The following is a 15922-nucleotide window of genomic DNA, read 5'->3' as shown; positions in this document are numbered from 1 at the left end:
AAAAAGTTAGTTGCTTGGACTAAAGCAACCTGTTTTTTTATGGATAATGATGGTTTAACTCACTTTTTTACTCATTTTTAACCTACTCTCATCACCCATAGATCATCATATCACATCACTACAAAAAATTAAAATAGAAGATTTAAGGGTGATGAGAGTGATAAATTAAAAGTGGGTCAAAAAAAAGTGGGTTAAAATATCATTTTCCTTCTTTTATTTTAGCTTAAGTGTAAATTTTTATCATTAAAGGAAAAGGTGAGGAATCTTTCATGATTCAATTTAATCTTGTTTAATTTGTACATTATATATATATATATATATATATATATATATATATATATATATATATATATATATATATATATATACTATTGTAACTTAAACCATAAAAAATATGGGCTAAAGTTTATCCAACAGTTTTTTAGGTGTATGAACGTAACTGTAGGTAATAGACAATGGTTTTGTACGATAACAATTTTAAAATCGTTGCTTAAAATTCTCATAACAGTTAACGATTTTGGTGTACGTGTTTTTTAAAATTTCATATTTTCAGCACTGTGAGCTCTTAGCATTTTCAATTTAGAAACAAAGATAGGGAAGAAATTCAAATTTTCACGTTTTTGAAACTTGATTTTGCATTTTCAATTAAAAAAAGAAGGAAGAAATATTTTTAATATAAAAACTTTAATTTTTAATGTATTTTAAACTACATTTTTATGAACTAGTCCATCCTCTAAAAAAAGTGTTATCTTTGTTATGTTTACAACACATTTTTACCTCCGTAGTCTCCTTTAATATTATCTAAAGTTATTTTTATTATAATGATATTATATGTACAATAAAATCATAAAATATAAAATAAAATAAGATTGTTTTTCAGAATATATACGTGTGCATTTAAATTCGACTCGAACTCCCCTCAAACGATTTGAACAACAGAACCAGTCATGCCTAATTACACAATCCCGAAAATATATCATGATCTGATTGTACGACTCCACCAAGATATACATTACACTGTCATCGTACAGTTGCATTATTTGTTTATTTAGGTCTGATTGCTCAAGGTTACTTGCACGTCATTCTTTTTTTTTTTATCAAATATGATGTATGAAAACAATAAAAAGTGTGCGAAAACAAATATCAGAATGTTACTGCGTAATTCCAAATGACTCAATATGTTCTATTTGTTTTTTCAAACTTCATTAATGTATCTATTTATTTCTTCAAAACTATATATACGACAGTGATCGTGATTTTATTAGTTCAAACAAAATAAAAAATACATATGTATCTATAAATAACAACATTATATATGGACAAATTGGAAAGATGCAAAGCAATAATGATTCAAATAGCAGAATGAAGCATGCTGCATATTGAAAATGTTTTGTTTATTATATATAAATAATGATAGTTTGATTAAAGGTTATCTGAATTAATGTAATTTTACCAGGCATGGTCTAAAAAGAGAAAACAAAAGGTTGTAAAGGAATTGCATGCAGAAAAATGCTGAAGACAAAAGAATGGAACAAGGGGCAGATCTAAAACCGACCAATGGAAAAATGTGGACTGTTAAACGAAATTAAAGAGGAAAAGGACTCTTCAATTCATCAGCAAAATCAATGTGAGTTCTTTCTTTAGGTCAATGTCAGTTGAATTTTCTCCCTCCTCATTCTCACCCTCATGCCTATGGATAGATATATCATAATACCATGCATGCAGTCCCTGATTTAGAATTTGACTATTGACAGTTCTAACACCTTCAACTTCCTTCTTTCTTTTCATCCCAGATTTGATATTTAATTTTTAACAGTGATAAACAAATACCAGAATTTCAGATGCAGAATTAATGTAGCATTAGATTGAAGTTAACAGTTTGGAAGATGAAAAGAGAGATTTAAGCAAAAGGGACCACGGATGATGAAGCAACATAAATGAATGAAAAGATATGAAGATGCATAGAATGTGTTTGGGGTTGGGAGGCCCCTTCTTAAAAGGTCAGTGAAGAGATAGCATCCCCACCAACTCCACCAAAATTTCTTTACTATTGGGTCTTCTTCACTTATGTCCTTATTATTTCCCCCTGCAAACCTACGTTACATCTTTGTCACACACAAACACGGAGTTTCTCTCTCATTCTGATGACACTGGTGAATAAATGTACGGTGAGTGTGGCTCTCACAGAACTGTTTGCTGAAGTTTCATGCATAGGTACTGTGTGTCTTTTGTGACTGAGACTAGAAGAATGGAGTTGCATGAGAGAGGGGTGGGTGGGGTTGAGAAGTGTGTGATTATGCACTCAGTGTGTGTATTACGATACAATACAAAACTAAAAATCTGTTGTCTGAGAAAAATCTCTAGGTAGAAAAAAAAGAAGGGATGTAATAGCGTGTAAAGGGGTAGAGCTATAAGGGTGTTATGTGAAACCTAGGGGCCTTAGGGTTCAGCCTGAGGGTTCACTCTTTAGTCTGCCTCTGTGTGTGGTCACTACTCACCTAGCCTAGCTTAGTGGTGTTTGGTGTTTGGTGTTTGGTGTTTGGGAGTGCCAACAAGAATGTTTTGGTTCTTCTGACTCACTTCCTCTCTAGCCCTGCCACCACCTCTTTTGGTGCCCTTATAACCAATTATGCTCCCCACTCTAATACTTCATCATCTTTGTCTCTCTTACTTTTCTATTAACTCTCTTAACAACTTTCTTCTTCTTTTCAATTCCATTTATTTTCCTCTACTCAGGATAACAAATTTGTATGCTAAGTACGACTTTAATGTAATATCTCTTCATCTGTTATGAGTAGTAGAATTTAATAGGAACGTCATTGTAAAACAATTTTATTTTGCGGGATCATCTAATCACAAAGCACTGTTAAAGTTATGATTTTAAAAATAATTACCGTTAAAGTTATCAAAATATATGTTTTTTCATAACAGTATAATTTATTTTACATTATTATAGACTTCTTACTATTTTTTTTTCAGTTGTGCTCTGTTTAAAAGCCTCTTCGGGGAAACTTTAGAATTTCAATTTCTAGAAGAGACAAGACTTTTGTGAATTTGATCTTCTGTTTTTTCAACTTTCATTCAAACCAAGCATAAAAAGACTACTTTATTCAGTTCCACTTTAGACTGTTTGGGCTTATCTTACAATATTGGGCTAGCTCACCCAATACGACAACAGAAAAGACAACCTATAACCCGCGGACCATAAGTAAAACATGTGAATTTATTTTTACACCTCATACTTTTGTTACTTCCAAATTGTACGATCTTAAACTTATTTTTTATTTTTAAATTACAATGAAAAAGTCATTTTTAACATGTAGATCGTATAAATCAAAAGTTCATTTTTATTTTCAAATTACATAATCTAAAAATACTTTTTTGAAAAAAAACTTTAAAATTGAACAATCAAAAAGCTATTTCTTTCATAAAAAAACTTCTGAATTGTGTAATCTAAAAATGTCTTGTGAATTGTGTAATTTGTGACTATCTTTCGGATTGCATAATTCACAAGTCATTTTTTGCATAAAAAAATCTGAATTACACAGTTTTGTTGAAAATTAAAAGGGCTTCCGTCAAAATGCAGTGTGATATCTTTGACCTCTTACAAATGAAGAAAGTGAGAGGTAGAAAATGCGTGACCAAAAGAAAACATAGAAGGAGATGACAAGCATCTTTTCCTTTTACATATGGAGGTGCAGTAAAAATATATAGGTACAAGAAGAAATACCCTTGAAACAAACATACAAATACGATTAAAACGGACCTGGGCAAAAAGCCCAAAACTCAAGCTGGACTAGATAGAAAAAAATTATATAATCTAACTTACAAAATAATTTGAACTTGCCTACTTAACCTGAAATTCAAATAGATTTCAACCTAACCATATCTCAGATCATCTTTAAAAATAAAAATTACATTACTAAACTTTTTAAAAAATAATGTTATTTTTTAAAACATATACATATGATATAATTAATATATTAAATTAATTATTTATAAAACTAAAATTGATTTCATTACTGTGACTTGATTTCAAAAATTAAATAATTTACTTTTCAAAATTTTAATTAAAAATTATTTCTGTATTAATTTAAGTGAACCAAAATAGCCCACCATAAGACCAGCTGGAATTAAAAATTACAGCCACGCTGGAATATAACCGGACTGCTCATTTTGTCCCACACATCTTCAAATAATAACAATCAATGGTTGTCAATAAAAATATCTATCCTGTCAAATATAATCGCACATGAAGCTCTCATCACACTTGCACATGTCGGGTTGAGTTGAAAACTGCAACAAAAAAATGCCTGAGATGATATTTATAACAATTTTGAAAATGGACATAAATTATTCACTGTAGCAAGAATAATGACAGATTTAGAGAAGTTTACACCCTTCAGTATTTCGTTAAGTTACAATGATACACATATACGAAATTAAGAATATACAATGCATACCGCACAATTCTTATTACTTGAAACTACCGTATGAAGCTGTCACCTCCGTAATATAAAGAACATAACTTTCTCCTTTTGCATTTAGTTCATAACGTTTCTTTTCCGCTATTACGATCACTGAAGATTTATTTACCTTCCAGCTTCAATGATCCAAAACTACTCTGGACTAACGCAGTAGCAGCACGAGCAGCTGCTGATGCACGATCTGCAGAAGCAATGGCAGCACGCGCCTTCTCCAGTACATCAGAAGATTGAAATCTTGTCTCACTTTTAGCATCTCCAGCGGGAACATCATTATTTTTGTGTGACTGTTCAATTTCATTAATATTCAATGAAAAATTATTGTTAGAAAGGCTGGGAGCTTCAAGTTGTTTATATTCTTGTCTATCAGGCACAGACTTGTTAGAAGGTTCCGTAGTACGAGATGTTGAATTATTAGAACCATTTCTGCTGGCTGTATGAGAAAGCGTAGCTCCAGCACTAACTTGCTTCGCTCCTCCCTATAGGTAACACGAGAAAATCATGATAACAATTAAGAAAAGATGAGTAAATTCCGGACACCACAGTAAAGAAGTAGGCAACAAAGTATAATGGCTTCAAAAATCTTGGAATATTAGTTCACAACACTTGGTTTAAATCTATAAATAATACGTAGGTCAGTGAATGCAAGATTTGGATTTCCCTTGTCTAGAAACAGGCTTCTAAATGTCAAGTGCTAAGATAAACGTGTATATTTGAGTCGTATATAACTCAAAGGAACTCTAAGGCGCTGTAGAGCCAAATTGATTGACTGACAGAGTTAAGCAGTGAGAACCATTTGACTAAATAACTGAAATTATTAATACCACTAATAATAAATGGACCCTCCCTGCAAACAATTTTAGTCCTGCAACATGTCTATGACAAGGAAATCACCAAACTCACCATTAAACAAGCTACATTTGAAAATTCAAGGAAACTGGAACAAAATAGACACATTAATATTTGAAAAATTGATGAAAAACAGATAACCTCGAGATCTCCTGCATTCACGGAATATCTAACTTATAAACCTGCCCACTTGGATCCTTGTTGCTATTCTTTACATGGTCCCCAGCCCGTATTAAAGGAGATGGTTGTGTTAGACAATCGACAAACAACCTAAACTTTGTAGAATATCTATGACATATACAGAAGATATGTGAGGAGATTTAAGACAAATACCCTCAATAGCTAGAGTCACTTCCCAATGCTCATAGAAGAACTATCACACGAAGACCAAAGTACCCTGAGATTAGGATTAAACTCTCAGTAATTTATGGGGTCAGTGTCAGCGGCAAAGATGGTAGGAGACCATTATAGCTAGACAAGTGAGAACTCATTAGTGAGACAGATGCTATCTACTGTCAATGACATGTTCTGAATCTAGTAGTAGATAATAATTTTAATGTAAAAGAATGAAGGAAGAAACAAGCATCTACTGATAAAATTACCAGAAGATCTTCATGATTTTTCCTAAATTCAGCCTCAGTTTTAGAAGAATCCCACGCTATATTGTATTCTTCAGCAATCTCCCTCAAGACCTTGAGTTTTACCTCTCCAGATGGAGCAGTTACTGAAAGCTTTTCAATGATCTGAAAAAATCATATCAGATGAACAGATGGACTAATGATAGTATGCAATTGTTTAGAAGCTGTAACAGTATGCTACTCAGAAGCAGCAATTAAGATATATTACCGTGCGGTTTACGCCTGAATCAGGACGAAGTTCCGATACTGCAGAGACAAATTCTTTCCCATATTTAGTGGTAAACAAGTTCTTGATGTGCAACAAGTCTGGTACATCTGAACATCTAGGGGCAGCAAAAATTATACTTGCAATGGCTTCTCGCAATTCCGAGGGGCACTCCCTATCATGTGGAGAAGGAAGGCTTCAAGATTGACTAAAAATAATTTGCTTTAAATTTTATAAGGTGCAACTGTTTGAAAACTCAATTCAGTTATGAAAATGAATATTCTCTGTCATGAAAGTGATTTGGTGTAATGTATATAAAACTCACTATAGTTGAAAGAGAAATAAAAGTATTCAACGCATGGAAGATCAATAAATTCTAGTAGAATCATTTATTTATTTAGTTGCTAATAGTTGCCGTAAATAAACTTGAAGTAACATGTCTCATTTCAAAGTTCAGACATCACATTAAAGTGTCACATATTTCAGTATGCAAAGGGTCAATATACAGACACAACACAGACAAATATAAAAAAGTTATCAAGTATAGGCAAAGTACACTATTCCTACCTAATGTTATATAAAAAAAAGCAATTTTGCTGAACCAAGTTTAAAACCATACATTTTACCCCATTTAAGTTCAGAAACAAGGTCATTGAATCACAATTCACATTGCAAATTGTTATGCTAATTTTTGAATCATGATTCATAAATCGTGCAAGTGAAGAGAGTAGATTCACAAAAGTCACTGAAAGCACCAGTGAGGAGAGTACACTATACAGTTTTTAGCCCCATGAAAAGCAAGAGACCGAGGAGGACATTGGAGAAAATGGTCAGCAGGGATCTCATGGTAAACAATATTATAAAAGATTTATTTAAAACAAACAGAATGGCATTTTGTAATCCAAGTAGCCAACCTCACCTGGTGAAATATGTTTTTATTGTTATTTATTTGATTGATTCATAAACTGTATGAAATTGTAAAGTTTGGTGACATAACAAAGAATAACTAGAAATACATCATTCAAATAATGGGTAGTCCTAAATACAATAATTTTAAACTAAAAAGGGACCTAAAGTCCCACACAACAGAATCACGAGCTATAGCTGAGTGTTTGAAACCTATATTTTACAAGACTTAAAGCAGTAAGGGTACAGCCAAATACGATAGATATAATGAGTGAGTCACAATGCAGAACCCTTGTTTTAGAAGAATGAAACTAAAATATCAGATTAATTAAAAAGGATGTGTTTAGTAGTACTCCTTTAGTTTCTTTTCTTTTGTATTGGTGATATGGAACTGCATTAATTCATCCATGTATTGTAATTGATAATATTCTTAGTCATCCCCCAGCTTCATCTCTTTATGCCAATAGCCAAATCATATCAAAGTCATACAATTGTGATTCAAATTGCAAATCGTAAGATTCTAATACTATGTTCAAAAATATATATTTTACGCCCCTTGAAGATTCAAAAACGATGAAATCATAAATACTTGGGTTTCAACTGACAATAGAGGCCATCTAATATATTTTTCACTGTTACATTCACCAAAAAACTGCCAATAGTGTACACATACTTTCCCTGTTTCTGATTTCTCAAGTATCGAGAAAAGCATATCACTAGTAAATTTTAGTGAAGCAGAAAGATCCAAAAAGATTGACCAATTTCACATTTGTGAAAAATAGCATGGAAATCACAATCTGATTTGAACGAGTACTAAAATTCATGCCCGTTAACCATAGAGAAAATACACAGCATGACAGTATGCGGTGTGCCAATAAGTACTAATATGACCCGCGGACTAATATGACCCGCGGACTTACCTCTGGTTCTCAATTATAGGTACACGCGCAAGAACAAATTCACAGAACAACTCCAATATTTCATATGCAGCCCATATATTTTGTTCTCGTATAATATGCTCCACCTATTTAAATCAGCACATTTTACAAAAGGCATGTCACAACACAGGGAGAAAAGATCCAGACAGAAACTAACAACTATTAACCAACCCTTGAAGGATTACCCGGATTCTAGCAATTGCCTCTTGGCCAGCCTGCAAGAATTGGCTTATCTCCTTGCACATTTGTTTCAGTTGCACATCTCTTTTGTTCTGTAGCAGCTTAATGCGTGAAATTGCGAGGTTGAGGCATGTTTTGCTACAAGATGAAAAAACAAGGAAAAGCCGAATGGTCACTGGTGTACTTCGCAATAGATAGATAGTTCAGAGAACAACCAATTGAACATTCATCAAAATCCAAAGTGCAAAGTAACCTTTCGAACAATCACAATCGCACGAAGGACAGTCTTAGATACATGCATCAACCAAGGATCCATGCTCTTTTATCAGAATAGTTCAGTTTCCCCCAACAACCCAAAATCTGGCTATACACATTGAATATACCTCACTATCTTACATTACATGTTTCAAGAAAGTAAACAAACCCTAAGGAGTCAAAACTGAAATTGAATTTGACACAATAAACACTTCAATTACAATTTGAGCAAGCGTATGAAAAGAAAAAAAGAAATTGACCGAGACTGAATTGAGAAACGTAACATCCAGAGACACAGAAACACCCAAAACCTAAATCATGTATAGTTATGAGAATCAGAAAAGTTAAATCTTATAAGCAATGGGAAATCACCATCGAGTTCCAAAAACGCCTCTGTTGAAAAGCTGGTTAAGAAGTGACATGGTGCCTGTTTCTTAGACGCCACTGCAAGTGCGAGGGTGAGACCAAAGAAAACAGAAGATGTCTCTGCCCTTCATATATGTTTCTCGTCTCATCCATACTATTATTGCATCGGTTTCTTCTCATCTTTTGTTTAAGGTTGAAAGATAATAATTATTATTCATTTTAATAAAATATTCATATAATTTTCTATTCTATTTTTTATTTCTAATAATATATACATAAACTTAAAAGTTAGATAAAAGATAAAATTATAAATAATGTAAAATTTAAAAAAAATATACTTAAATTAAAATAAAAGTATTTAAAAGTTCTATTCTTAAATTATCTCGTATTATTTATGAATGTTATAAAAACTGAACCATTAATGATACAGCAAATGTTAATTTGCACAAAACCATTGTTTAGTAATATCCATCCGCAAGAATTTTGTATTCCATCATATTTTTTTTTTCTTCTTCAAGAAAAATTTATTTAAAAAATTCTTCCATATAACATGTCTTGTGCTATCTATTTTTGTACACACACTACTTATTTATTTTCATTCTTTTCAAATAAATATTAAAGATTAATTAAATTTTATATTTTCAATAAATTTAAATACTTTTAATGAAATTTTTATTAAAAAATTATCTATTTCAATATTTTAATTAAGTTCCTGCAGTTAATTCTGTGATTAAAGACGTGACATTTTTTTCTTGTCATCAATCTACAAAATGTCATATTAAAAATGTCACATCTTTTAATAATTTGACTAAATATTTAATAGAAACGTAATTAAAAATATTCCAATTTATTAGGAACATTAATATTAATTAAGCATAAATACTAATTTAATAAATTAAAAATATATATATCATGACAAAATATGTAATTTAAGTAGGTGTTAAGAAAATAGTTTATTGGATGAACTCCACAATAAAGATTTCCACATTAGAATAATAGAAAAAAAAATTATATATAAAAATTAGCTTAAATATAAATTAATTTATAAAAGTGTTTTTCGAAGACTGTTTCTAATTTAAATATTATGATATGAAGATTAATTCCTTTTTTCTTTTTTTTTTGAGAAGAAATTTATTCAAACATGTTTTAATATATTATTAATTTTTCGTTTTATTTTCTATTTATCAATTAATTACTAGAAGAATAGATATTTTACTGGTCTGATTCCGCAAATGACTTTATAATTCTTGTTTGTTGGGTTTTTCTCGATTTTTATTTATCTCCACAATCTCTCAATTCTTTTTTTTTTAAGGAAAACTTTATTAAAGATGGCAACTCAATTCTCCTCTGGAGATTAATCGTCAACAAAATAGATAGGTATTCCATATTAACAGTGTAAAAAGAAAATCACACTGTATTCACAAATAATCTCACAAACAACTCTCTAGAAAGGGAATAATGTATTACACCTGGTTTGAAGAGCCAATGAGCGAACTATAACATTAAATTCATAAATGAGCCTCTGATGAGGTAGAAAGCCTAATTGACATGTACATATAGCTACCATAATAAGAAGCAACAGAGGTGCCATTCCTGTGAGATAAATTTTGTGAAGGTTACATTTTCACTAAGATAAAAAATATGACTAAAATATGAAGTATAACCCTCATTCAAGTTAGCACCTAGAATCAAGCCATGAGATAATGTCATTATGGACAGCAAAAATTCTGTCATCAGGTTCCCCTTCCAAGATGCCGTGGTAACCTCCTTCATAGATCTTCAGTGTCTTATCCTTGCTAGAAGCTTTCTCATAAAGAAATTCACTCACTAATGGATCTGTCACCTTATCTGCTGCTCCATGAAGAATCAATAAGGGAGCTGAAACCTGCATTACTCTCAATACATATAAATGTTCTCTCAATTTATATTTATATGACAGTTACTGCATGCAAAAATCACAGATAACCAGAGGAGAAAAAGCAAAAACTAACCACCTTGTGTAATTGTGACTCGATTTCTTGAGTGGCACTTAGAAGCTCCATGCCAGTTTTCAATCGTGTTGGATCATCATAAGAAATAACATTGTAACCTGCCTATAAAGGAAAGAATAAAGTCCTATAATTAGTTTGTACAGTTGTGCAAACTTTCAGGGACTAGTTCTGCATCAAGTTTTTTCAAAGTTCACAACAATCAATGATAGAAGATACTGTGGATCAGTTCATGCACTTGAAATCACTATATAAGAATTAAGGCAAGGGTGCATGGAACATTTAAGGGTTCACAAAATTACCAACCACTTTTCTCTTGCGAGGTTCTCGGAAAGTTAGCTCAGATATATCTTTGTGCGGGAACAGCTTTGCCTTTGGCATCACTTTAGACAGAATGCTTAATACCTTCAAAACTGCACTTGACGGTAGCATACCCTCTGCGATCTTGGCACCAAAACAAGAATAAATCAGGGTTTATCAGATACATATTCGAATATTCCCAAGAAAGGCTATTCTTCAGATGATTTTGGAATCCTATGAATAAAACAGTTCAATGCTCTAAAACTAGAGAATTCATAATATGACAAAGACATGAAAATTATAATAATGAAGTCAGTGACATCAACTGCAACACAGAGGAATGTGCTTACTTTACACATTGGTGCAACAAGGATTACTCCATCCCAAGTGTTTGGTTCCTTCAAATGTACCTTAAGAGCAATTGCTCCACCCATAGACTGCCCCATAATATATCGAGGCAACCCACTCACCTCAGGTCTATCTGTCAATTGAAATATAATGCATGCATTTTCCCATATGAAAGATTACAAATTACTATAGTGATTAATATGACATCATGGATGCAAAAAATCTTACCTTTGATTTTTGAATAATGTTCTATAACGTCATCAACCAAATCATCAAAATCTGGTATATAACCGTGTAATCCATCAGATAGACCAAAACCTGGATAATCCATAGCATAAACACCATACCCAGAAGCAGCTATTCTTTTGGCAATACCTGAATAAAAATTCAAATGCTCCCTCTGTTCAATTTGGCAAGTTTTTAGCTTTGATAAAAAATTGATTGTACAACATACTACAGAGGGCAAATTAGCTACTTGTCTAAATGAAATTAGGGTCAATTGTATGCTTTACCACTCTAACTCACGACTTTTCTATTTTGTTTCCCGTTTTTAATAAGAAGTTGTAATTTAGTCCTCGTGAATATTTTTCTTCCCTGTACAGTCTCTGTTAATATTTTGTTTAATTTGTCTATTTAAAGGGCTCAATGCAAAACTCATAAATTTTAACAGGACAAAATCTAGAAGTAAAACAGACACTCAACTACAGTACAAGTGTACAAGAACAACAACAAAAGCTTTACTCACTTCTCCCACCAGATGAGACGAGTTACATTGATCATAATACATCACTTGCCTCAACTAAAGACTAAAACTCATAGTATTAAATGAGAAACTAAATGACAATTATTTTATCATTACACTGAATAAAAACATATCTTAGGGTTTAAGGCATGCAATTATGACAAACCACCTTCAAAGAAAAAAGTGCAAGTGCTGCCATATCCATGACAGAAACACAAAGCAGCCTTGAGTGGAACGCCAGATTCAGGTAACCAGCTTTTGCAGAAAATTTCCAATCCCCTTGAGTTCCTTTCGTACCACTAATAAACAAGCAACCAAATTTATCATATTTTTCACCAAACGAACAAAAGAACATAGAGATTGTTTGCCAAAAACAGAAAAAGCTTACTTCCTCGGTTCTGATCCCTGCAGGAGCAGCCTAATTTGCCAACCCAAGATAAACAGGGGAAGAGATTGACACATCAAAATGAATGAGTGATTCTTTAACAAGGCAAAAATCTGAAAGATGAAACCGCAGAAACCAAAGCTTTATTGCAAAGGTGACAAATTGGTAAGTAAGAACTAACCTTGAACAAGAAATGGTCCAGCTTCTGCTGCACCTCGGTGAAAGCTGAACGAACCCGTCTCCGCGAGGGCGCGAAGTCAAGGTTCAGAGAGGCGATGGCGGTCAACTCTTCGCTCACACCTTCGATGCTTGACTTTTTCTTCGCTGTTGTCACCGACAGCGTTGTGTTTGAACTGAATTTTTGTGAAATGGGTACCAAATTGTGAGGGTGCTGTGTTGAAGAGATGGGTGCCCGTGGGAAGAGGGAGAAGCCGTGTGATCGAAATCGGAGTGCCTCGGACATCTCCATGATTTCTTGCTTAGTGCGATATGCCAAGACGACAAAAGTGTTTTTAATCAGCGTTGACTTCAAAGTTTTACTACTTTTAATTAGAAAAAATATGCCTTTTCCATAAAAATACGTTCGAATAATTTCTTTTAGAGAAAAATAATGGTTAATTTATGTATAAGTTAATTTCTCTAACACTTGTTTGTGATTTTTTCTTAAAATTTATTTTTTTACTTAAGTATCTTTTTCATCAAGAAATGTTTGTATTGAATTTATTCAAAGTAAGAAACTCTGTAAAATCATTTGGAATGATTTAATTTAAACTAACTTAAATATATTTTTAACTAAATTTAATCATTTAAATTATTTTGGAATGATTTAATTTAAACGAGCTAAAATATATTTTTATTGTATTCAGATGTAATTAACAAAATACAAATTTTTAAGATCAAAGTTACTACCAATTCTATTTTCAAAGTTTACAATTCATTGCACACTTTTTAACATAAAAAAAAAAGAATATTCGAGAAATAAAATGTCAAATATTATAGCATACATAAATTAATAAATTTTAATAAGAAAGTAAATATGATGGATTTAATTCTCAATTATTCATTTTAAAATGTTTATGGTTTTATATATAAATCATAATTTTGTTTTAAGATTTTTGACTGAAATTAATGTTCATCCTTTAAATGGATTAGTTCAAATAGCTGAAAATGTCTCAATGAATTTTTCAAAAGACTCGTTAGTAAATTTTTTTAAAAAAAAAAAACGAGTGACATATGTTAACAATAATTTCTTTTTTGAAAAAAGATAATACTTAAAAAAAAAATTGTATTAAGATGAAGGACATAATGATTATACAATAATTTACTAGTTTGGATTTAAATCTTATTTTTTTTATGTTCAAATCAAATTGATAAAAGAAGTAACACTGGAAAAAAGTTATTACTGATATATTTATTAACAGTCAATTTTTTTAATTATTTTAATAGTTTTAAATTTAGTTATGTTTGTTTAAGTGTTTTTTTTTTACTTAACTTCTGCTTGAGGAAGAGCTGACTGAGCCTATCTATATAGCTTCTACACCTTGACTAACCATGTTACCGACTAAACCATGTTACCGTGTTCATATCATATTCAAAAGTTAAAAAAAATAATCATATGCATTCTTCATTCCTAACTTCGTTCACAAAAAAACATTTCTCATTTCTTCATTATTCATCCATATGTTAAAATTTAATTTCCCATTCTCGAATTTTTTTTTCATTCCTAAAGGTTTGATAACTTTTAGTTTATTGATTTTTAGCCTTTTACACTAAAACTCCTATTAACTATTTGTGAGATATAAATTTCCGGTAAAATTTGAGGCAGAGTTGACCGAGTGTATGTTTGATTTTGTATTAAATTGAAGTAAAATCGATTAGAATTGATATTTTAATATAGAATCGATACGTGTTTAATTTTTAAAATTAATTAAGATAAAAAAATTATGTTAAATGAAAAACAATTAATTTTTAATTTTTGTTAGAGAATTAATTTATCCGGAATCAATTATTCAACCTGAATCAAACACACAGAAAAATATCAAAGAGTTCCGTTTCTTGATTTACATTTCATAGTATAATAGGTAATTAAACACTTATTCATAAAACACTAATGAATGATTATGTAAAGTCATTAAAATTATGTAGTTTTACTTGTTCTGATTAAAGTTTGATGTCTTCCCCTAAAATGAAAAATTCAAAATTCAAAATTTTAAACGTTGTATATGACTCTTCTTTTCTCATTAATTTTTGCATCAAATAGAGTTATTTTTTCCTTGACTTCATTATTGATAGCTGATAACCATTAGCAAATTTAAAACTATGCAATCATTGACTTATTGAGAAACAACTTCACAATTATGAGTGATTATCACAATTATGATCGTGTTTTGATGTGAGAAATTAATGTTACACTTTATGTATTATCAGTAATATGTCGGTTGTTTTACTGTGAAAGTTTCTGTTGTGATTACGGGAATGAAATGACCAAGGGAACAAGTCAAAGGTGTGTGTGACAAGAGAGGGGTGTGTATATTTTTCTCCTACTCTTTTGTTTCATCCATTTTTTTACCACAATTTTATATCCCACCACACTGATCACAAAAGTATATGTATTGTTTGCACCATCTCCCAGTAATATTAACTTTTTATTCTCTTTCTTATATCTACTAATACAACAGCAATCGAAGATAAGTGTAATCATCTCAAGTTAAATAGAACCATTTACAATTAATTAAAAAAACAAATTTATTTGTAAAAACTAGGAAAAATTACACTTATATTAATAATGTTAAAATATAATGTGAAAAGGCGTTTCCATCTTCTTAAGGTATTATTCCTTATGATTTTGTTCTAATAAAGAAATTCAATTGACAAAACTAAGTGTACTGAAGATACTTTGTATTTAACATATATTTAGTCGTTTAATAGACAACTACCTATAGGAAAAGCAACCTCACTTATTTATTTCTTTAACTTATGGTTGTATATAGTTATTAGAGTTTTCATTAATTTTGATAGAATTGCTCAAATGATCCAAATTGTTTTAAGGGTTAAATATGTTTTTTTTCTTAAGTTTAAGTGAATTTTGAAATTAATTCCTTTTCAAAACGTTATACTAATTTAGTCATTTATTTTTATAAATGTGTGTATTAAATCCTTTTTATCAAATTTTATTAAATTTATTTGACGTTTTAAACATATTTTATGATAATATTTGAATTAACATTAAAATAAAAAATTATATTAAACGGTATAAAAATAAACATTTATTATGTTTTTCTTTTCTTTCATTTTTTTTCTTCAGATGAACACTTGCTATAGTTTACCCATTTCTTTAT

At 30.8% G+C, this 15922-nt stretch overlaps 2 protein-coding genes across 2 annotated transcripts; both read right to left on the bottom strand.

The window, feature by feature from the left end:
- Positions 1 to 4297: 4297 nt before the first annotated feature.
- Positions 4298 to 8994, bottom strand: LOC114192261 (Regulator of Vps4 activity in the MVB pathway protein). Its single transcript, XM_028081922.2, has 6 exons — positions 8828 to 8994; positions 8206 to 8338; positions 8003 to 8106; positions 6180 to 6351; positions 5936 to 6076; positions 4298 to 4963 (listed from the first exon to the last, which is right to left on the bottom strand). The coding sequence occupies exons 1-6, from the start codon at positions 8875 to 8877 to the stop codon at positions 4589 to 4591; spliced, it is 975 nt and encodes a 324-aa protein (XP_027937723.1). The 5' UTR covers positions 8878 to 8994; the 3' UTR covers positions 4298 to 4588.
- Positions 8995 to 10217: 1223 nt separating this feature from the next.
- Positions 10218 to 13088, bottom strand: LOC114189555 (caffeoylshikimate esterase-like). The gene is made up of 8 exons (XM_028078150.2): positions 12766 to 13088; positions 12588 to 12617; positions 12369 to 12498; positions 11686 to 11832; positions 11460 to 11590; positions 11116 to 11253; positions 10816 to 10914; positions 10218 to 10706 (listed from the first exon to the last, which is right to left on the bottom strand). Exons 1-8 carry the CDS (start codon positions 13051 to 13053, stop codon positions 10497 to 10499), a joined length of 1173 nt encoding a protein of 390 aa, XP_027933951.1. The 5' UTR covers positions 13054 to 13088; the 3' UTR covers positions 10218 to 10496.
- Between the last annotated feature and the right edge of the window lie 2834 nt (positions 13089 to 15922).

Source organism: Vigna unguiculata, chromosome 7, assembly GCF_037176805.1.
Source record: "Vigna unguiculata cultivar grain cowpea cultivar isolate G323 ecotype 2 chromosome 7, ASM3717680v1, whole genome shotgun sequence".
In the NCBI taxonomy this organism is placed as follows: Eukaryota; Viridiplantae; Streptophyta; class Magnoliopsida; order Fabales; family Fabaceae; genus Vigna; species Vigna unguiculata.
Note: the sequence above shows the minus strand (reverse complement) of the source record. Positions and strands in the feature narration are given on the sequence as shown.